This window comes from Lygodium microphyllum, chromosome 28, assembly GCF_053477565.2.
Source record: "Lygodium microphyllum isolate KBCC chromosome 28, Lygodium_microphyllum_v1.1.10, whole genome shotgun sequence".
Lineage (NCBI taxonomy): Eukaryota > Viridiplantae > Streptophyta > Polypodiopsida > Schizaeales > Lygodiaceae > Lygodium > Lygodium microphyllum.
In genome coordinates, this window is record NC_141162.1 from 27,642,991 (window position 1) to 27,665,692 (window position 22,702).

The 22,702-nt window shown below is 47.2% G+C and overlaps 1 protein-coding gene across 3 annotated transcripts in view; it reads left to right on the forward strand.

Moving 5' to 3' along the window:
- The first annotated feature begins 249 nt into the window (after positions 1 to 249).
- Positions 250 to 22,702, forward strand: part of LOC148011277 (uncharacterized) — a 193,452-nt gene continuing 170,999 nt past the window's right edge. For 2 of the 3 annotated variants that reach the window (XM_087669993.1, XM_087669994.1), the window contains exons 1-2: positions 250 to 7,117; positions 7,383 to 7,462. In XM_087669993.1, the coding sequence (XP_087526119.1) occupies positions 498 to 7,117; positions 7,383 to 7,462 (6,700 nt within the window). In that variant the 5' untranslated portion in view covers positions 250 to 497. Of the gene's footprint in view, positions 7,118 to 7,367; positions 7,463 to 22,702 lie in introns of all 3 variants that reach the window. The other variant, XM_087669995.1, reaches the window with a different exon arrangement.

Below are 22,702 nucleotides of genomic sequence, written 5' to 3' on the forward strand. Positions count from 1 at the left end.
GTTCCAAAGCGCGCAAGGAATGCTACTTAGTCTTTATAGAGCCTAATGATGGAGATCCTAAATGCATAACTAGGCATGGAGTCCTTCCATCGGAGAAATGATATTGTCATAAGGTAAAGTGTGGTAATTACGGTGTGAATCTGTCTAAAACTGTTTTTGAAAAAGGCGAAAATATGGAGAATATTCTGCAAAATCTGAGTTTGATAAGCCAATGCTCTTTCTTTCTTCCTCGAAGCGCCTTCTAACCAACTACCTTTCAACTGACAGGGAACACTCTCTCTCAGCCCACCATGCCCTCCCCCCTCTGCACCGTTCCCCTCCTACCCGCACAGGGCCATAGCTCCAGCTTCCTTACCTGCCATCTTGGCAGTCCCCTCTGCAGCCTCCTTTCCTGCATTGGGGGCGGCATCCCCTTTGCCCTGCTTCTCACAGCCGCCCTTCGATTCTTCTCCTTCCCAAATGACTGAACGGCCCTACAGGTAAAGCCGCATGACACGATGATCGATCTATGGTCGAAAGTTCTCCATGAAGATTTCGACATCCCTGGCTTAGCTGAAGGATTGATCTTTCCTCAGAGAGGCTACCTTAATTCACGGTTTTTCAAGAACAAGAACAGGACTGAAGACTGTTGTTCATTTTCGGAATCAGGACAGAATGGGGGTCTTGACTTTGTTAGGGTTTTGGTTGGGCCTAAGGGTGCAGTTCAGCAATGGCTGAAAGTGGGTGGTCCTGGGTCCTGCACACTATGGGTCGAACTTGCAGAGGAACATATGGATCTCTCACATCCAGATGCAGAGCATAGGCTTCTCAGAGGCCACCTACAATTGGCATACATGTTGAAGTCATCACAACCATTTTTTGAGCCAGTTCTCAACAAGATGGCTATCATAGTGACCCCTCATGTACAACAGGGAGAGGCCTTCTCAGGAAAGAAGCCCAACCATGATAACCAGGCTTCCGCAAGTCCGTTATGTGGTAAATGGCATACCCTTAGACAAAGGGAGAAGGAAAAGTTTTTGAAGTCCATAGGAGTGAATCATTTGGGTGATGGATTTTGTATAAAGGTCATTAATGCTCATGGAAATATGTTGGAAAGCTGTAATTGGATTAGAAGATGGTTTTTAGCATTACCATGGGCATATTTTAAGCAGCTTGTCAGCATGGTTTTGCCATGTGGCACACTTTGGCAGTTTCAGCAGCTTGTTGGTAAACTTGTACATTTATCAGAGTTTATAGATGTAAAATATCAACTGATAGATTTCAAAAATTGGCTGGAAAATCACACATATATAGCTTTATTGGAAGGTTTGGAGTTTTTGGTCACACTGGGTAATCTACAGTGGACTGCCGTAAGGTTCAACTTTGCAGAGAATCTTGTTAATATTACTGGAGACAAAGGGCTGGACAGTTTAAATACTTTTTGGCTAAAAAGGGTGACAGACTGTCCAGATGATGATAAAAATGGCATGACACAACTTTTTGACAAGAAAACAAGCAAAACTGAAGTCTGCACCAGCATGGTTAAGTGGAAAGTGTATCAAGCTTCAAGGAGCAGTGAGGCAGTTACTTCAGACTTTCCCGTAGTAGAGGATACCTTTCTTGATTTGATGTATAGAGAAGGTGGCTTCACCGAAGAACAAGCATCTGAGGCCTTTAAGAATGATTTCAGTTTTTTGGCATGCAAGCAAGATTCCAGCAATTTTTCGGCCACTGCGAGGGTTCAGGGACTGCAATCTGGCTGTTTGTCAGAATGTATTCTACTTTCTTCCAAAGAGCGGTGTGGTCTTTCCAACCTAGGAAGCAACAGCAGATCTGTTAGGCAGAGGGGATTGTGGATTCTCCTTGACATCTTGCTTGATGAGTCGAGGGAAAAGGGCCACTCAAGTATAAATATCTCAAAAGGCAATGTCATGAAATCAAGGTTTTCATCGGCACCTGTTTCTGCTGGCTCTCAATGCTGCACATCCAAGGGCATTGACACAAGGCGTTATTCCTCAGCCCCAACAAGTGGGAACATGTCAAGGAAGGAAAGCCTCAAAGGCACACCAAGGTTTGAGAAGAGTGACCATTTTAGAGGTAGAGATGCTATTGGAAAGCAATCACAAGGCTCTTCATGCATGGCCATTCAACATGGACATGAGGAATGGGTTTCTGGAAGCTCTGAGTTTCACAGACGGCCAGAAAATGAGTTGCAGCCTGGACTTGCAGAAGCTCAATCAGGAACCAAACCAGAATCTGGTGGCCAGAAAAGCTTGATGTCTAGTGACAGGTCTAGAAGGGATTCTGAGAGTGTCTGTATCAGAAAATATTTTGAAATGTTTTATAATGATGCAGTTGTAGAAGATACTCCAAATTCTGAAATTTACAGTGGTAAAGTAGAGTCCATCAAGACGAGATTACTTGAATGGGTGCAAAATGGTTTCTTGGAGTCCCTGATTGAAGAGGCAATTGAGACACCTAGAAACAGTAAAACAGGCTTAAACATTGAAGAGACGGCCAATATATGCATAAAAGTAATTAATGCTCTTCCAGCAGATGGAAGTAGTCATGTTGTCCAGTCCTTAATGTTTTGGCTGAAGTTTTGTACTGGAGAAAACTGTTTGCTGAATTCTCGCAGTTTACAGCCAGATGAAGCAAAAGTACAGAACAATATTACATCTGCTAGAGGTGATGGTGCAGGTCAAACAGTACTTGACATGAGGGTTGATATGGATCAGAGTTTAGAAAAAGAGTTAGAAAGGGTATGGTGTTTAAGCAAACTTGTACTTACTTTGATTAGTGCCTCAAATTTTATTGCATCTGGTATAGCTGAACAAGGAGGCTTGACTGTGATACTTGAGTTGTATGGTGCTCTTGTTAGAGGAGGAATTTTGGATAGGCATGGAAAAAATTGGTCCTCCAGATTCAAGCGTGCTAAGATTACAGAGTCTCTTCCGGGTGGAATCTCAGACCACCAAAAGAGGCCATTGACTGTTTCTTCAATCTCCACTAACTTCTCTCACTTCTTCAGACAAAAATATATTATAAACTTGTTGACTCCCCGCCCCATTCCAGACATTTGCAGGGAAAGTCCTGGGCATGATACACGTTCTGTTCAGAGAGGCGAAGGGGGACAAGTTACAGCTGAAGGGGTTTGTAGAGCTCTTGCACTCATTGAAAAGTCTATTCTGTGGTGTAGAGGGGAACAGATGACAGGAACTCCTAAGACCACATCTGAATTAAGTAAGCCAATTGACAATCATAATCAAAGCAAAACGAACAGATCCACCCTGGATCATGGTGTTGAAAAACACATGACTGCACATCTGTGTCTTGAAAAGATTTCAAGGCTCCATATTTGCAGCTTTTGGAGAAACTATTTACAGTGTACAACTGGAAGTGGCCAGGAAAAATTGCAAGCTGGCCAAGATTCTCATCTATCTGTTGTCCAAGACTTTGCCCAATCCAGTGAGGTGTCTCAATGTATCGTGAGGCCAAAAGTGCCAAAACTGATTTTAAAGCCATGTTTGCTGGAACAGATATGTGAAAACAGTTTGCAGGAAACAGGTCCACTTCAGGTGAACATCTCAGCTTCAGCTTTTGCAAATAGTTCATCCTCCAGCTCATTAAAAACTTCTGAAACATCGTCCAAAGCCTCACTGGAGTGCTGTGTCATGGCTTTAGAGGCAAAAATTCATCTCCTTGAGGCATTTACAATCGTGCTGGGCCAAAATAGCACAGCTGCAAGCATTGCAAAACAGAATACTGCACATAGCCTTTTAAAAAGTATCAGCAGTATTGTCTCTTCTTTTATAGTGGACTTATATAACTCCTACATTGTATATCCTCTATGTGATGTAAGGAAATTGCAGAGCTCTATTTTTGAAGTGATGCTTCAGATGGATAGCATTGTGGCTTGTTGCATCTCATCTTGCATGCATGGTGAATCAAGAATGGATAGGTTGGAACCACACAACCCTAGGCTACTGGGAGGGAATGCCAAAAGCGGGAACTACCAGAGGTTTTTTAATGAGGTGCACCGGCAGCTTAAGGAGGCACTCTGTTCTTTCTCTGATCAGTTGCAGAAGAACAGTGGAATGAATTGTACAGGTGAGCAACCGTCAAACATATGCACTTGGCATGGAACTGGCATATTTGTGAAAATATTAGCTGACTGCAGTGGTTTCATTTTGGAGAAAACTGCTGCATGCTTTATTTCTGAGGATTATATTGACAATATTGAGAGTGCATTGAATCTAGTCTCTGGAATAGGAGAGCCAGCTACTTGGAATCTTCCTCAGATTCTACTGATGCAAAACCTGCTCAATTTAATCGAAGTCATACTTCAAGGGACAAGGCATAGTCATGAATACAGCTCTTCATACTGGACGGATGCTGAGGAGAAGATTTGGAAACTTCTTATGCATGAGAAGTATTGGGTTTTGATTAAGAAGTATGTGAAGTGGTTGCTGCTTGAGTCATCTCATGGATGCTTCAAGAATCTCTCGAGTCATTGGAAGTTTTGGCCAGAGATGCCAGAGGCATTAGCTATCATGTTATTCAGCAAACCAGGTTTTTGTCTTGAATCTCCTGGTTTTGGACATCTCAAAGATGTCTTTGCTTTTCTCAGCTCATTTACTGTCCTGCTCCATAGAAGGTTGTTGGTAAATTTCTCTCATGCTCAAGATCCCTCAACTTTGCCACAACTAGCAGTGTACTCCCTTGAATTTTTAATGAATCCTATTGATGGATTGATAATGAGCATACTTAAGGGTCCATATTATCAAGGAAGAATGATACATAGTGAAAGGGAGCTGGAAGGGCATTTGTTGGATGGCGAGACCTCTGCTAAAGAGAACCTGGCCTCATGTAGCTACAAATATAATCTTGATGTTTCGCCAACATTGAAATCAGGCTCAGAGAAGCTCTCGGCAAGTTGTATGAATGACCTTAGCAGTAGCGCGAGAAAGTCGATGAATGTTGAACTGCATGATAAATATATAAAGATGGCTTCACAGTGTAAATATAGCAGCTCATCGATGAGAGGTTGGAGTTGGCAAACTTCTTACCTGTTTAAAATGTTAAGTCAAGTCAATGAAGGAGTGGCTAGTGAGCTCTTATTCAAGCAACGGGTTGTTGATGATGCTTGCTTAAATCATTCACTAAGCTCACAGTTGGATCATTCTCATTGCCAATGCAGAAGTTGTGCAACTAGATTAGTAGCCCAAGGTCTTTCATTGCGCATGTCATTGCTTATTGAAGAGGAAAGTTTAAATCTTTTGGCACAAATATTTAGCCTGAAGTTTTCTTCATGTACCACTGGGCGGCAGCTGCATGCAGATAGCATGTTCCAGAATCCTTTTCTCACCCAAAAATATGTTGAAGCTTTCCTAGACTACCATTTTCTCTGTTTCTTGCAGCTTTACACTTGGAAAACAGAAGACTGGCAGAGTAAGAAACAAACAAATTATTCTCCAATGAAAAGCGCCGATTACTCATTACAAGAGTCAGAAGATAGTGCACTGTACATTGATACACTTTCAACAGGTGCACGGCATAAGTCCAGTTCTTCAGATGACTTTTTGTCTGTAGTACCCTCAGAAGATGAAACGATAAGTTTGGCTTGCCGAAAACATGGAAAGATTTTATTGGCATTCTCACAAAATCAAACTGAGGATGTAAGCAGACGTTTCAAGCAGCTTAAATTAATGGATTTCTTGGTTCATCAAATAGCTCTTGAATATGAACTATCACACATTGCCACCCCTAGGGGAATTGTGGTAGAAGGTAATGAACATGAAGTGCTGAAAAAACAAAGGAGCTCTTTTCCAAATGATTTGTTTTCACACACAAAAGAAAATCAATTACTGGCTAAGTGTGCTTTGTCCAAGGAAAAAGAGGATCCTCAAATGAAGACTGTAGTATCTGACAATAAAGATTCCAATACCATAGAAGCTTGTAAGGATCTGGGGGAATCAATACATGATGCTATCCCAAAGAGACATGCTAGAACTAGGTGTGGCATAAATGGCATTTCTAAAGTGCGAAGTAATGAAGATAATTGTATGGAAGTTTTCCACTTTCCTGGTTTGGATTCAAACTCAAGGCATAAGCTTTTGAGCCATACAGCTGTGAATGATCTTGGATTCTTCTCATGTAGGGTAGGGTCCAATTATATGAAATATGGATACCCAACATGGTCTGGTCTGCAGTTTCCACTTATTGGCTCATTGCATCAAATTTTCTCAATCAGTCAGCACAATCCTTATGATTTTTACACCAGGCTTCCAATTTCAGTCCCTCGGTTGGTATTAAGGGCTTCAGATAGCAGAGAGTCAGGCAGGCACCAACAAAAGGTAAGATATGCAGATGAGGGTGTTTTGAGATGTTGTGAAAGGACTGGTTGTCTGCATGACTCTGGAGAACTTCAACAATATGAGAGTTCTTCCTTTGTGTTTGAACATGGTACTGTTTCTAATACTGTTGATAGCGAAAACAAGACAAATCAAAGTCACTGCAAGAAGAAGAGTAGGTTAAAGAAAAGCAGTAAAAGTCATATAGGAGAAGCAAACTTAAATGGGTCAAGGTGCTGCAATAATTTTTACTACTCTGGTAGGTTTTTTGATTTGAATGAAGAAGTGGAAAAGGAGTTGGCACAAGAGGAGGTTGCTCCTTCTGGTCACGAAGAGGAGATGAATCGATTATTGATGAGCAAAAGTTCTGGCAACATCTCTTCAGGAGAGAGTAACAAGGTTCTAGGAAGTCCTGAAACTTGCAAACTTCCTGCTAGTCAGCAGTCAAGGAAGCTTGCTGGAGCAAGACCTCTGGTTCCTAAGTTGAACCTGCCAAAATCTGCACGAAAAGGTGATGAAGATTTGAGCTCTGCTAGAAAACCTGTCAAAGAAAACCTGGTGTTGGAGGATGCTCCAGATAAATTGAAAGTTAAAAAAAAACTTCATCCAGAAGCATCTCAATACCAAAAAGGTGAAGTTGTTCTGGGAACTGATTATTCTGGCAGCAGCGACAAAACCTACAGTTTTTCATATGAAAGAGAACAATTAAACAGGCGCATTTATCGTGACTTCAAACTTCATGTACTACTACTCGAGCTGTTTGTATCCCTCATGGTTACTTCACAGTAAGTACAGTATTGCATTTCTTATCTACTTCTCATCGTTGCAAATTGGGGGTTTATTATCATCAGGGCATTACTGATCTAGTTCTTAGATCGTGCTGTTAGTGCAATTAATCTTTGTGCCAGAAATTGTTGTAAAGCTGCTCAATTTAGATCAAAAGCCATAATCACTGCTTATGTCATGTAATTAGGCTTCCAGGTATTCATTTTATGATTAACTGATTCGGTCTTTGTTATTTCATGCAAATCAAAGCTTTTCTTGATGCAGGGGTACACTGGAGACTTCCTACACTGACAGATTCCCAATGGAAGGTCAGAAGATGAATGCTCCATTTTATCTTTTCCACCGTATCCTGCCTTTGAAGGAGGTTCTTGTGCTGCAGGACTTGTATTCTATCCAACAAAGTTTACTTTCTTTTGAAACAAAAAGTGTGCTGATCAATAAGGCCATCTTATGCAACTAAAGTACAAGGCACTATAGAAAGGAAAGTCACCTATCTATTGAGCTCACTATAGAAAGGAAAGGCACATGGGTGCAAAGTTCAAGCTTTTGTCCTGATATAAATTTATGCTGGGGCTTTATCTTAACCTTTCAGTGCCACCATCTGTGTGAGTGCTTCAGCGAGGGTTGAACCTGTAATGTTTGCCTTTGGAAGTCCTTGACAGCGAAGGCCTAGTGGAACAGCTTATGAGATGAATCCACTCAATGCAAAATGGTTGCAGTTTAGGATTGCTCAGTTTTGAATCCATCTGAAGTTGCCCAGGGAAGGTAGATTTAGGTAGTGTGTTAGGCTAAGTAACAAACAGCTAGCAAAGAGAGTGATTTCATTTGATAAGGGGGACAAACATAATTCTATTGATGGGGAGGCATGAGAGACCCAAAGACACTGTATTTGGCATTGCTTTAGAGCTCTAGAGGTCCAGAGAAGAGCCCTTAGGTAAGTATCTTAATGGCATGCTGGCTAGATAATAGTGACTCAGGGAGCAGTAGCTTGGGCCATAGACACAGGACCTGCTTGTGGAATTGATTTCCAAGGGACCATAGACTTCTAATATCAGCTTAGCAGTTGAGAGCTGTTTCCCTCCCGACTTTTCGTAGACTGTATTGGTTGCAAGACATTGCCATAGATGGGTACTTATTGGCAGCAGTATAGCTTGGTGTTTTTGGACATCGAGAGTCACTGAAACCATTGAGCAGAACCATGTTCTGTGTTGGAGACCCTTACCCACATATGGACAGAGATTATTGACACTCTTAATAATAGATTGGAGAGATGATGGCAAAGGGACTCATATATACTTGGGAGTCTGCCACCTTTCCTTTGGAGCCACCTTAAAGATCCAGTTGGACTGGCTGCTCTCTGCTAGCCTTATAATGGACAGCTCCCTCGAGCAAATAGCATGGGGGATTTTTGGCCATATTATCACTTGGGGAATGATAGCTTGGTTCACAAACAGAGGACAAAATGTCTATATAAGAATTTTCAAGGGAGCTTTTTGTTACGTGTTTGGACATCTAGACGGGAGCTATCAACATTGGTCATAGTGGACATAAACTTTCTGAGTGCAAATGCACTAGGGACACTTTAGGGCTAGGGAAGTGAAGTCCTATTTATACAACTCAAGGCCCTATTGTGCACATCATTGTGTGATCACAACTATCAGACTCTTGGCCAGTAGGCAAATACGTCGCACATTGGGAAGGTGTGGGCTAGTGATATGGATGCCAGTTCTTGGGACGTGATTGTGACTCGCTAGCACCCAGGCTTAGGATGAACCCGTTTGGCCCTATGACTGAGAGGTGAGTCTAATGTCCATTCTCTTTGTCTTTTACTGTGGTATGGCTTGTATTCCCGTGTGCAAGTTGGATCCTAGGGGGACATTTCATTTTTATTAGAGCATAAATCTGCTATCTGACAGGGATATTATGACATGCACAAAACTGCTGTTCGATCAAGGGACTGTGGTATGGCTTGTATTCCCTTGTGCAAGGTGGATCCTAGGGGGACATTTCATTTTTATTAGAGCATAAGTCTGCTATCTGACAGGGATATTATGACATGCACAAAATTACTGTTCGATGAAGGGATTGTGATGGTCCACTCTAGAGAGAGATGCTCTTTTTCTTGTATAGGGTGGGTTATGGGATGCTATTAGCAATGGGGTGCACATGGGGGACATGTTGTTGCACATGGTGATGACAAAGTATCGGTACTGTGCTTGGGATAGGTGGGGGGTAACTAATGATTTTGCATAAGTCTTTCAGCAGTGTCAATGTTTGGGGTTTGGGGAGTTGCCACTTTGAGGCCCTGGCAGACTGTCATTGGCAATGGGAAGACTCTGGCATTGATAAGCATTGAAATTTGCTTTAATGTTAATGTTAAATTAGTGTTATAAATTATATTAATGTTAAGATTAGTATCGATATTGATGTTATGGTTAAGTCTTAATGTGGATTAAATGTGTTGAGAGAGAGAGAGAGAGAGAGAGAGAGAGAGAGAGTGAGAGAGAGAATGTGACAATCAAGCGGCGAGAGTTCTGCTATTATGTCTTCGTGTGGGTACCAAGTTTGAATATAGCCTCTGTAGTCTGATGGTTCTATTTTTATCTTTCTTGGTAGACAGAGAGAGAGAGAGAGAGAGAGAGAGAGAGAGAGAGAGAGAGAGCACGGAGAGAGAGAGAGAGAGAGAGAGAGAGAGAGAGAGAGAGAGAGAGAGGCGATCGATGGCGGAACGTGATGGCGTCGCGGACCTGCCCTGATTCACCTGCTGCATCGACCTGACGCTTCGCCTGCTGGCCGTGTCTGGCACTGTCTCCCTCGTGGCCAGTGACTTCTGTGAAGGCACGCAGACCTGTGGGCCGGCAGTTTTGCCCGCGTCTGTGGTCGTGTCAGCCCCGTCCCACTGGCCTGATGCCCTGACGTCCTGTCCCAGGCAGTTCTGCTATCTTGCTCCGATGCTCTGCCTTGCAGTGGCCATCGCTGCACCAATCTTCTTGTGCCCTCCTCCCCTTGGAGCTCGTCTCTGTTCCTGCGACTGTTGACAGGTTTGAAGGGCATCTTCCTTGTGGATCGTGGCTCTCCACTTGACCTACGCAGGGTCTGTTCCTGGCGTCCTGCTTTGCTTTCGGTGCCCGACTGAAAGGCAGCAGCAGACTGTCCTCTGTTTCTGCACCTACGCAGACTGACGTGCACCTCTGGACAGGCCACGACTGAGGCAGACAGACGTGCACCTCTGCCTCACGAGAGAGAGAGAGAGAGAGAGAGAGAGAGAGAGAGAGAGAGAGAGAGAGCTCGCCCTCTGTGTGAAGACAGCAGTATGGCTGGCCTGGATTTGGATTTTCTTGACCGGACGGTGGCAGCCCTTGGCCCTGATTCCGATGCAGAGGAGCCGGAAGATATGGTGCCATGCACGGAGGAGTTGCCGCCGAGTTCTGAACAGCTGCCTGCCGGCAAACGCTCCAAGCATACGCCTGATGAGCCAATGAGTCCTCCGGAACGCTCCTATGCGCAAGTGGCCTCTGATCCTGTGGATTCGCAGGAAATTGACTGGGAGCATTTGCTGGACTTCGCCAATACTCTGCTCGGCGATTATGTCCAGCATAATACCGAATCTTTTTCTGTTGCGGGAACGGATGATGTGCTGGAAGCCACGGTGGACCCCAAATCAGTCTTGCGATCCTTCTCGGTGTTCTATGACCGTGCAGTTATACTTTTCTTCACTGGCAGGATCCCAGTGCTTTCGCATATTCGCCAGTGGCTGCACCATCTATTGCAAGGGGAGTCTGTTGAGGAGATCTTCCTTGGACCTCGCGGGTTTTATGAGGTCCTGCTGAAATCGGAAACGCATCGCGCTGAGCTCCTGTCCAAGTTGCCGCTATTCTTTGATCGCCACTTGGTTCATGTTGTGCCATGGCGCCCCATGGCCGACTTCCAGCGTCTGCTTCAACGCGAATGCCCGGTGTGGGTGGAGGTGGAAAACTGTCCGGCGGTCTATTGGCCCATGTTGAAGGATGCGATGGCAGTTGTGGGAACAGTGCTGGTTCCCCCAAGCCTCAGGGCGATGAACCGCAACCGTTTATGCATGCTATGGGACACGGCCAGGAAAAGGCCCGCGTGGCTTCGCCTCAATTGTTCGGGCATGCATCCTTTGTATTTTCGCTTAAAATGGGGCAACTTTGCGGGCCATTGCTTTTCATGTGGTAAATTGGGGCATTTCATGGCCGAATGCCCTGAAAAGCAATCGTCTTCGGAGGATGCGCAGGTTGTGCTGCCCAAGGACAACATGGTGCTTGATGCCACGCCCTAGGAAGCCCTTCAGTCTCCTCATGTCATGGATAAAGGCAAACAACAGGTCCCGAGTGTGGATTCCCGTCGCACTGACTGGATTGAGGCACGTCCTAAAAAAGGTAAAAAGTTGGATGCAGGCCTGGCGGATCCTGGGCCTCTCCCAAGGCAGGTTATTACACCCTGGGATCGGCGTTATCCCCGCCCCTCTCCCAAGGCAGTGGATTTCCCTTCTACCTCCAAAGCAGGTCGCCAGAATTCTTTTGCAGTATTGGCTGATTTTCTGGATGAGGGTGTCCTGGATGCTCTCGCAGAAAAGGTGAAATCGAGGCAGCAGGTGCCTCGTTCCTGACTTCCTTCTTTGAGGATACATGAAGATAGCCACGTGGAATGTGCGAGGCATTTGCTCTCGCCATAAGCAACATGCCATGTGGACCGTCTTGCACGAGAACCAGTGGGATGTATTGTGTGCAGTTGAGCACAAAAGTCACGGTGAAGTAGGAAAAGTGATGGATTGTCATGGATTCCGTCTGTTTTATGCAGGGACCCATGCTACGCACTATTCGGGCGTGCTGATGATTGTCCATGAGAAATATCAGCCTGTCCTTGTTAAAAATGATGTGCAGGGCCGCTTTCTGGTGATCGAAGTCTTATTTGAAGGAGAGATTTTATGGCTGTTGGGCCTCTATGCTCCGAATGATCCCGCATCCCGACGGGATCTTTGGTCCACTTTGCAGGGCTCCATGTCACTCGGCCGAAGGGGGTTCTTGATGGGAGATTTCAATATGTGTGTTGACTCTTCTCAGTCCACTTCAGGGCATTCGGTAATGGATACGCCGGAAAGCCGGGTGTGGAGTTCCTTTGCTTTGCACGTGCTCAAGCAAGATCTTTGGTCGTGGCTTCACCCGTCTTTTTCAGGGTTTACTTTTCATTCCGCACAATATGCAACTACCTGGTCGCGACTGGACAGAATATATATCATGCAGGTCGATGATTTTCTTCCCGAGATGCTGGAAATGACGGTCTTGCGGCAATATGCGTTGTCGGACCATTTCCCCCTCCAGCTTGAGATGCGGGCACACTCTATTGCACCTTTTGTGCAATTCCTGGATAGGCTCCCTTTACGTTTCAACTCCTCTTATTTGAAGCATTCAATTTTCCAGGGCTATATGCAGCAGCTGATTGAGAGGTTCTTATTGGACTTCGCCTCTGAGGGCTGGCCTTCATTTGCACGGCTGCTCTCTAATGTGCAGCGGGTTGCTCGCCAGTATGGGATCCATCATGCCTCGCTTTGCCGCCGACGTCGACATGCAGCAGAAGACTTACTGGCTTTGGTCCGTTCCTTGCTCCTGGATTCCCCTGATGATGATTTTCTGCTGTCTCTGGAGAGGCGGTTGGCCCATCTTATTCAAGTGTTTCAGTTGAGATCTTATCAACAGGCCAAGCTGCACAACTTGACGGACACAATGTAAGATAGCGCCTGCCAGTCTCATAAGTTCTTTCGCGCCTTGCATGCGTCTCCGGCTCGCGAAAATATGACCAGACTCCAGGATTCGGAAGGTCGCATGGTCACGGATCCGCAGACCATTGTCACTATGTGCAGAAACTATTTTATGGAACTTCTTGGTTCCTCTTCCTCGCCTTCTAGCCAGGTTACGCATGCCCGCTCGGTCTTCTATCATCTAGTCTGCCAGCAGGTTCCAGTTGATATGCAAGCCGCTTTGGAGACGGATATTTGCGAGGAAGAGGTTATGGACGTTTTGTTGCACCTGCAGAATGATAAAAGTCCTGGCTGGGATGGTCTCACTAATGAATTCTTTCAGACCTCGGCCACGCAGTTGGTGAAGCCATTGGTGGCCATGTTTTCAGCAGGTGTGGGAAACGGGGGTCATGCCCTCCTCATGGAAAGAAGGCCTTATCAAACTAATTCCAAAGGTCCCTTCGCCGTCAAAGTTGCAACACTGGAGACCAATCTCTTTGATGGGCTCCATGTATAAAATCTACACCAAAGTGCTGGCGAATCGGCTCCACAAGCACCTTCCAGCTATTGTGCATCCTCTCCAATATGGTTTCATTAAGGGCCGCAACATTCTGCATAATATCTTAAATGTGCAAATGGCTATTAACTATGCGCGGCACTCCGGTCAGGAAGTGGTATTGATCCAATTGGACTTGGAAAAGGCGTTTGATTATGTGGACTGGTCTTTCATTGCAGACCTCATGTCGGCTATGGGCTTTGGTACCCGAATGTCCCGATTGATCTACACCATTAGTGCTGAGGCTTCCTCCAGAGTTATGCTTAATGGTGGAGTTACAGAGCCATTTGTCCTCGCACGCTCGGTCAGACAGGGTTGTCCTTCGAGCCCTCTCTTCTTTGCCCTGGCGACTCACCCGGTCCTTTCAATGTTATCCTCCATGGCAGCCTCTGCTCAGCTGGCCGGGCTGTCTCTTCCGTTGGGTCAGCACTTCGTTAGCCAATCTTTGGCTGATGACACCTTTATGATTTTGCAGGCGGACAGGGACAACATTCGAAGGGCATTAGATGTTTGGACACTCTTTGGTCAGGCCTCTGGGCTTCGCATCAATGCCCTTAAGTCAACCATTCTCAGTTGTACGGAGCCTGATTTGCAGTCCTTAGGCTGGCAAGGCCAGGTGGTTTCCCGTGGCTCCATTGTCAGGCATCTTGGATACCCATTGGGGGTGGATGTACGGCCAAAAGCCCTGCTGGAGTGGATTTCACAAAAATTGGCGGCGAAGTTTATGTATTGGAAGTCGCAAGCGTGGCCATTCCATGTCCGCCTCAAAGTGGCCCAGACAATCATGCTTCCAATGCTAACGTATTTCCTGCCTTTGTTGCCATGGACGCCTACTACTTTGAAGGCCCTCACTCATCCCATCCGTTTCATGCTATGGAAGAAGGATTCACTGCAGGCCGGCATTTCCTGGATTTCATGGTCACACGCATGTACCCCTAAGCGCATGGGTGGAGGAGCTATTTTGGATGCACACACTCATATGTTAGCTCTCCGTTGGTCCCTTTTTCGTGCCATGTGTGTGGATCATCACCCATGGACCATCATAGCCCGTTATTTTTTTGAGGACAGCAGGCTCCGCCATGGCAACACACGGCTTCGGGCCTCCTGGTGGCATGTCCTTAATGCTGACTCTCATGTTTCCAGTGCCTCTTCCTCTTTGTTACTGCACTTGGTCGGCTCTTGGAAAGTGGTGCTCCAAAAGGCCCGTTGGCACCCAGTAGGGGACCGCTTGCAGACTAACTCCTTTCAGCTGGAATTGTTGGCAGTATCGAGACTCCTTTCATGGGAAGATAAACATCAACTCAGACCAAGATTTAATCGCATGGCCTGTTTAGGTGTGACGTCGGTTGCGGATACTACCCTTGCCACTCGCAATGTCCTCGTATCATTTCGGACTGCTCGGCGACTCTTTAAGATCCCGCGTGGATACCGTGATTTATGGGAGCAGCTTTCGTCGAAGCTTCAGGGTCGGCAACCCTTTCCTGCCTTGACTGTGGATCGCCCTTGGCAGGACTGGGACCTTGCAGGCCGCCTGAGTCTGGAAAAGGCCTCTACTAATCAGGTGTATCATCTTCTTGTTCAAGATCACCAATGGCTGGGAGAGAAAGCTAACACTGTTTGGGGACTGCGGAAATCGCTGTCATGGTGGCACAAAACGCTGATGGAGGGCTGGCTAAATAAGACACCTTTCAAATGCAAGGTTTTTCTTTGGCGGGTGATGATTGGTGGTCTTCCTCTGGCCTCGGCCCTTGCCAAGCGTCGTATCTCGAATGGCAATTGTTTCTTCTGTACCACACCGGCGGAATTGGCCCGATATCGTTTTCTCTCTTGCCCGCTCGCCAAGAATATCTGGTCACTCTTGTCGCACATTTGGCGCGCGGTGGTGGGATCCTCGCTAACTCCTTTCGACTGGGTTTTTGTGCGCCCGAAGTATCCCGCACCGCCACAGTTGCATGCGAAGATCTTATTTCACTTTTTCAGATATTGGGGATGCTGGCACATTTGGACCACGCGCAATGCTTTTCTCTTTGATTCGGCCTCTAATGTACCGCGACATATTGCCAGGCTTAAAGGGCTCTTGCATTGGCAGCTAGATATCATCCGACACTCCGACTTGCTCCCTCGGGAGGATTTGCATCCGTGGCATATGGCAATTGCCTCTGGGTCGTTGCCATGATTGGTGTAACCTTTTCAGTGCATTACTACGGGGCTTCCCCACACGTTGGCCTAGGTCCCTCGTGTATCTTGTAATCAGAAAAAAGAGAGAGAGAGAGAAAGAGAAAACCTCTTCACATGATGGCTTTGTGTCATCATGTATCTTGTAATCCAGTAATCTTGTATTTTTTTCGTAATTAATACAATTACCTTTTACGAAAAAAAAAAAGAAGAGAGTGTGAGAGCGAGAGAGAGGATTCGTCGCCACAGCCACCGTCGGACGGAGCAACAAGGCCTCATCGCGCGATACACGCAGAAGCCTTCCGTCACATTCCAGGTCGCAGCTCGCCTATCCCGCCACGACGTCAAGGGGTTGGACACGAGGCTCCTTCTCCCCGCTTGCTTCGAACGACAGAGACCCCTGCCGTCGCCCTGATTTGCTGATCTGCGTCAGCGCCGCCGCTGGTCGCTGGTGCTGCGCCAGTGAGCAGCGCCCCTCCAAGCTGCCCCTCGACGCCTGGCCTGCGCCTGTCCCTCTGCCCCCTTCCACGCTGTCCCCTCGACGCCTGGCCTGTGCCTGACCCTTTCACGCCTCGCCTGCCCTTTCGACGTTTGCCCGGTGCAGAGCCCTCTGTTTGTGGTCGGCTGCACTGCGTCAGCGTGGAAGCCTGTTGCAGCTGCGTTGAAGTCTCACTGTCCTGTTGCTGCAGCCGGGTGGTTCCCTGATTTTGCAGGCCTGCGGGACTTGCATAGAGAGAGAAAGAGAGAGAGTAAGGGAGCGAGCGAAAGCGAGAAGCTAGCAGTATGGCTGGCCTGAATATGGATTTTCTCGACCGGACGGTGGCAGCTCTTGGCCCTGATTCCGATGCAGAGGAGCCGGAGGACATGGTGCCATGCACGGAGGAGCCGCCTCCGGGTTCTGAACTGCCGCCTGCAGGCAAACGCTCCAAGCATACTTCAGACGAGCCAATGGGTCCTCAGGACCGTTCCTATGCGCAGGTTGCCTCTGAACCTCTGGATTCGCAGGAAATTGACTGGGAACATTTGCTGGACTTTGCCAATACTCTGCTTGGCGATTATGTCCAGCATAATAATGAAACTTTCTCTGCTGCGGCTGCGGATGATGTGCTGGAAGCCACGGTGGACCCAAAATCAGTCTTGCGGTCCTTCTCGATGTTTTATGACCGGGCAGTTATACTTTTTTTCACCGGTAGGATCCCAGTGCTCTCACATATTCGCCAGTGGATGCACCATTTATTGCAAGGGGAGTGTGTTGAGGAGATCTTCCTTGGACCTCGCGGCTTTTATGAGGTGCTGTTGAAATCGGAATCGCATCGAGCTGAGCTCCTGTCCAGGTTGCCACTATTCTTTGATCGCCGCCTGGTCCATGTGGTACCATGGCGCCCTATGGCTGACTTCCAGCGTCTGCTTCAACGAGAATGCCCGGTGTGGGTGGAAGTGGAAAATTGTCCAGCGGTATATTGGCCATTGTTGAAGGACGCGATGGCAGTTGTGGGCACAGTGCTGGTTCCCCCAAGCCTCAGGGCTATGAACCGAAACCGTTTATGCATGTTATGGGATACGGCCAGGAAAAGGCCTGCGTGGCTTCGCCTCAATTGTTCTGGCATGCATCCTTTGCATTTTCGCCTGAAATGGGGCAATTTTGCCGGCCACTGCTTTTCATGTGGTAAATTAGGGCATTTTATGGCCGAATGCCCGGACCGGCAACCGTCCTCTGAGGCGCCGCAGGTTGTGCAGCCCAAGGATGACATGGTACTTGATGCCCCGACGCAGGAGACCCTTCAGCCACCTACTGCCATAGATAAAGGCCAACAACAGGTCCGGGGTTTGGATTCCCCTAGCACTGACTGGATTGAGGCACGACAAAAAAAAGGTAAAAAGTTGGACGCAGGCCTGGCAGATCCTGGGCCTAATGCTTCCCTGGATTCTGTGCGCACGTACACGCGCAGGAAAGACATGGTCACCTCACAGCAGGCTGTGCATACTATGGCCCCGTCCGCCCCCCGTAATCCGGCTTCAAGGAAAGTCTATTCAGAGGGCCCCAAGGGCCCACCTGCTAAGCTAGTGTTTGATGCAAAAGGTAATGTGATTACACCTTGGGATAGGCGTTATCCCCGCCCTACTCCCAAGGCAGTGGATTTCCCTTCTACCTCTAAAGCAGGTCACCCGAATTCGTTTGCAGTATTGGCCGATTTTTTGGATGAGGGTGTCCTGGATGCTCTCGCAGAAAAGGTGCAATCGAGGCAACAGGCGTCTCGTTCCTGACTTCCTTCTTTGAAAATATATGAAGATTGCCACGTGGAATGTGCGAGGCATTTGCTCTCGCCATAAGCAACATACCATGTGGTCTGTCTTGCATGAGAACCAGTGGGATGTATTGTGTGCAGTGGAGCACAAAAGTCACGGTGAGGCATGAAAAGTTGTAGATTGTCATGGATTCCGTCTGTTTTATGCAGGGACACATGCTAAGCACTATTCGGGCGTGCTGATGATTGTCCATGAGAAATACCAGCCTGTTCTTGTTAAAAATGATGTGCAGGGCCGCTTTCTGGTAATCGAAGTCTTATTTGAAGGAGAAATTTTATGGTTGTTGGGACTCTATGCTCCGAATGATCCCGCATCCCGACGGGATCTATGGTCGACTTTGCAGGGCTCCATGTCACTTGGCCGCAGGGGGTTTTTGATGGGAGATTTCAATATGTGTCTTGACCCTTCTCAGTCCACCTCAGGGCATTCGGTAATGGATACGCCGGAAAGCCGGGTGTGGAACTCCTTTGCTTTGCACGTCCTTAAGCAAGATCTTTGGTCGTGGCTTCACCCTTCTGTTTCAGGTTTTACTTTTCATTCCGCACAATATGCAACCACTTGGTTGCGGTTGGACAGAATGTATATCATGCAGGGGGATGATTTTCTTCCCGAGATGCTGGAGATGAAGGTCTTGCAGCAATATGCGTTGTCGGATCATTTCCCCCTCCAGCTTGAGATGCGGGCACAATCTATTGCACCTTTTATGCAGTTGCTGGATAAGCTCCCTTTACGCTTCAACTCCTCTTATTTGAAGCATCCAATTTTTCAGGGTTATATGTAGCAATTGATTGAGAGGTTCTTATTGGACTTCGCCTCTGAGGGCTTGGCTTCGTTTGCACGCCTGCTCTCTAATGTGCAGCGGGTGGCTCGGCAGTATAGGATTCATAATGCCTCTCTTTGTCGCCGCCGTCGACATGCAGCAGAGGACTTATTGGCCTTGGTCCGTTCCTTGCTCCTGGACTCCCCAGATGATGATTTTCTGCTGTCACTGGAGCGGCGTTTGGCCCATCTTCTTCAAGTATTTAGCTTGAAATCTTATCAACAGGCCAAGCTGCATAACTTGACTGACACATTGCAAGATAGTGCGTGTCAGTCTCATAAGTTCTTTCGCGCCTTGCATGCTTCTCCAGCTCGCGAAAATATAACTCGACTCCAGGATTCGGAAGGTCGCATGGTCACTGATCCGCAGACCATTATCAATATGTGCAGAAATTATTTTATGGATCTTTTTGGTTCTTCTCCCTTGCCTTCTCGCCAGGTTACGCATGCCCGCTCAGTCTTCTATCATCTGGTCCAGCAGCAGGTTCCATTTGATATGCAAGCCACTTTGGAGGCGGATATTTGCGAAGAGGAGGTTATGGATGTTTTGTTGCACCTGCCTAAGGATAAAAGTCCTGGTTGGGATGGTCTCACTAATGAATTTTTTGAGCACTCGGCCACGCAGTTGGTAAAGCCATTGGTGGTCATGTTTCAGGAGGTTTGGGAAACAGGGGTCATGCCTTCTTCATGGAAAGAAGGCCTTATCAAACTGATTCCCAAGGTGCCTTCCCCGTCAAAGCTGCAACACTGGAGACCGATTTCGTTGATGGGCACGATGTATAAAATCTTTTCCAAAGTGCTGGCAAATCGGCTTCACAAGCACCTTCCAGCTATTGTGCACCCTCTCCAATATGGTTTCATTAAGGGCCGCAACATTTTGCATAATATCTTAAATGTGCAAATGGCTATTGACTATGCGCGGCACTCCAATCAGCAAGTGGTCTTGATTCAATTGGACCTGGAAAAGGCGTTTGACTGTGTGGACTGGTCTTTCCTTGCAGATCTTATGTCTGCTATGGGCTTTGGTATCCAGATTTCTAGATTGATCTACACCATTAGTATTGAGGCTTCTTCAAGAGTTATGCTTAATGGTGGAGTTACAGAGCCATTTGTCCTTGCACGCTCGGTCCGACAAGGTTGCCCTTTGAGTCCTCTCTTCTTTGCCTTGGCGACTCACCCGGTCCTTTCAATGTTATCCTCCATGGCGGCTTCTGCCCAGCTGGCAGGGTTATCTCTTCCTTTGGGGCAGCACTTCATTAGCCAATCTTTGGTTGATGACTCCTTTATGATTTTGCAGGCGGACAGGGATAACATTCGCAAGGCATTAGATGTTTGGACGCTCTTTGGTCAAGCCTCTGGTCTTCGCATCAATGCCTTTAAGTCAGCCATGCTCAGTTGCACGGAGCTTGATTTACAGTCATTAGGCTGGCAGGGTCAGGTGGTTTCCCGTGGCTCCATTGTCAGGCATCTTGGATACCCATTGGGGGTGGATGTGTGGCCAAAGGACCTGTTGCAGTGGATTTAACAAAAACTGGCGGCGAAGTTTATGTATTGGAAGTCGCAAGCCTGGCCGTTCCATGTCCGCCTCAAAGTGGCTCAGACAATTATGCTACCAATGCTGACGTATTTCCTGCCATTACTGCCATGGACGCCCACTACTTTGAAGGCTCTCACTCATCCCATTCGGTTCATGCTATGGAAGAAGGATTCACTGAAGGCAGGCATTTCCTGGATTTCATGGTCACATGCATGTACCCCTAAGCGCATGGGTGGTGGAGCTCTTTTGGATGCGGAAACTCATATGCTGGCTCTTCGTTGGTCTCTTTTTCGTGCCATGTGTGTGGATCACCACCCATGGACCATCATAGCCCGTTATTTTCTTGAGGACAACGGGCTCCGCCAGGGTAACACACGGCTTCGGGCCTCGTGGTGGCATGTCCTTAATGCTGACTCTCGATTTTCCAGTCCCTCTTCCTCTTTGTTACTGCATTTGGTCGGCTCTTGGAAAGTGGTGCTCCAAAAGGCCCGCTGGCATCCTGTAGGGGACCGCTTGCAAACTAATTCTTTTCAGATGGAATTGTTGGCAGTATCCAGATTGCTTTCATGGGAAGATAAACACCAGCTCAGACCAAGATTTAACCGTATGGCCCGTTTGGGTGTGACTTCGATTGCGGATGCTACCCTTGCTACTCGCAATGTCCTCGCATCGTTTCGGACTGCTAGGAGACTTTTCCGGATCCCGCGCGGATACAGTGATTTATGGGGGAAGCTTTCGTCGGAACTTCAGGATAGGCAACCCTTTCCTGCCCTGGCTATGGATCGCCCTTGGCAGGACTGGGACCTTGCAGTCCGGTTGAGTCTGGAAAAGGCCGCTACTAATCAGGTGTATCATCTTCTCATTAAAGATCACCAATGGCTAGGTGTGAAAGCTAATACGGTTTGGGGCTTGCGGAAATCACAGTCCTGGTGGCAGGCAACGCTGATGGAGGGATGGCAGAATAAGGCACCTTTCAAATGCAAGGTCTTTCTGTGGCGGGTACTGATTGGTGGTCTTCATCTTGCCTCGGCCCTTTCCAAGCGTCGAATCTCGAATGGCAATTGTTTCTTCTGCACCACTACGACGGAATCGGCCCGACATTGTTTTCGTTCTTGCCCGCTCGCTAAGAATATCTGGTCTCTCTTGTCGCAAATCTGGCGCGCAGTGGTGGGGTCCTCACTGACTCCTTTCGATTGGGTTTTTGTGCGCCCAAAGTATCCCACACTGCCACCGTTACATATGAAGATCTTATTTCACTTTTTCAGATACTGGGGATGCTGGCACATTTGGACCACCCGAAATGCTTTTCTCTTTGATTCGGCCTCTAATGTACCGCGACATATTGCAAGGCTTAAAGGGCTCTTGCATTGGCAGCTAGATCTCATCAGGCACTCTGACTTGCTCCCTTGGGAGGATTTGCATTCCTGGCATTTGGCAATTGCCTCTGGGTCCTTGCCATGATTGGTGTAACCTTTTTAGTATACTAGTCCGGGGATTTCCCACACGTTGGCCTAGGGCCCTCGTGTCTCTTGTACTCATGTAATCATGTAATCTTGTACTTTTTCTCGTAATTAATACAATTACCTTTTACGAAAAAAAAAAAGAGAGAGAGAGAGAGTATATTAACGTCTCTAAAAGGCCAATGTGGCCTATGAGACCAAAGCAGTACATACAATGATGGTGTGTTTCTCATCTGGAACGAGAAAAAAGATGAAAAACATGCCTATAAGACTGAAAAGGAAATGAAATAGTGTCCTATAAAGGTGTATCTCTGCATGGCTGAGGCGTCTGTCTCATGTGGCGCTCAATGATGGCTTTAATTTGTCTGTGGTGTGGATGTCTAGGCCTTCGTCCGGGTGGACGTGGGCGCCTAGACCGGCTAAGTGCCACTACTCTATCCAAAGGGACACCTACAGAAGATGAGGTCCAATGATGATGTACTCTTGTAGGCTGTGTGGCAGTAGTAGTGGTATCTGCCATACTCTGTCGTGTATCAGTGAAAAAGTCAGTGACTGCTCTCTGTCTATGTGAGCCGAGCTGTGGGGGCCTCCTACTCCGTAGAATTGTTGCTTTGCGCCTCTGGAGCTCCAAGAGGAAAAATCCCAAGCATCTCTGATCCTCAAACTGCATGATCCGTCTCAGGGGTCCAAAACCCTCTCGAAACAGACAGTGGTATCTACCTCGTATGTCATAATAGACAGTGCATCGGCAGATGTAGTGTTCCTCTGTCTCTGGCTCTCTGTTGCATAGTCTGCATATGCGTTCTTCTGTCTGTATACCCTCCCATCTATCTGTCTCAATCCTCAGGTGGTGGGATGAGGTGCGGATCTGACCAATAACTGTGCGTAGTCCATGAGGCAGCTGTGTGTCTATGTAATTGGGTCGGGTGATGAAACCATCCTCAGATACCTGGAGGAAGTGGGTCTGGT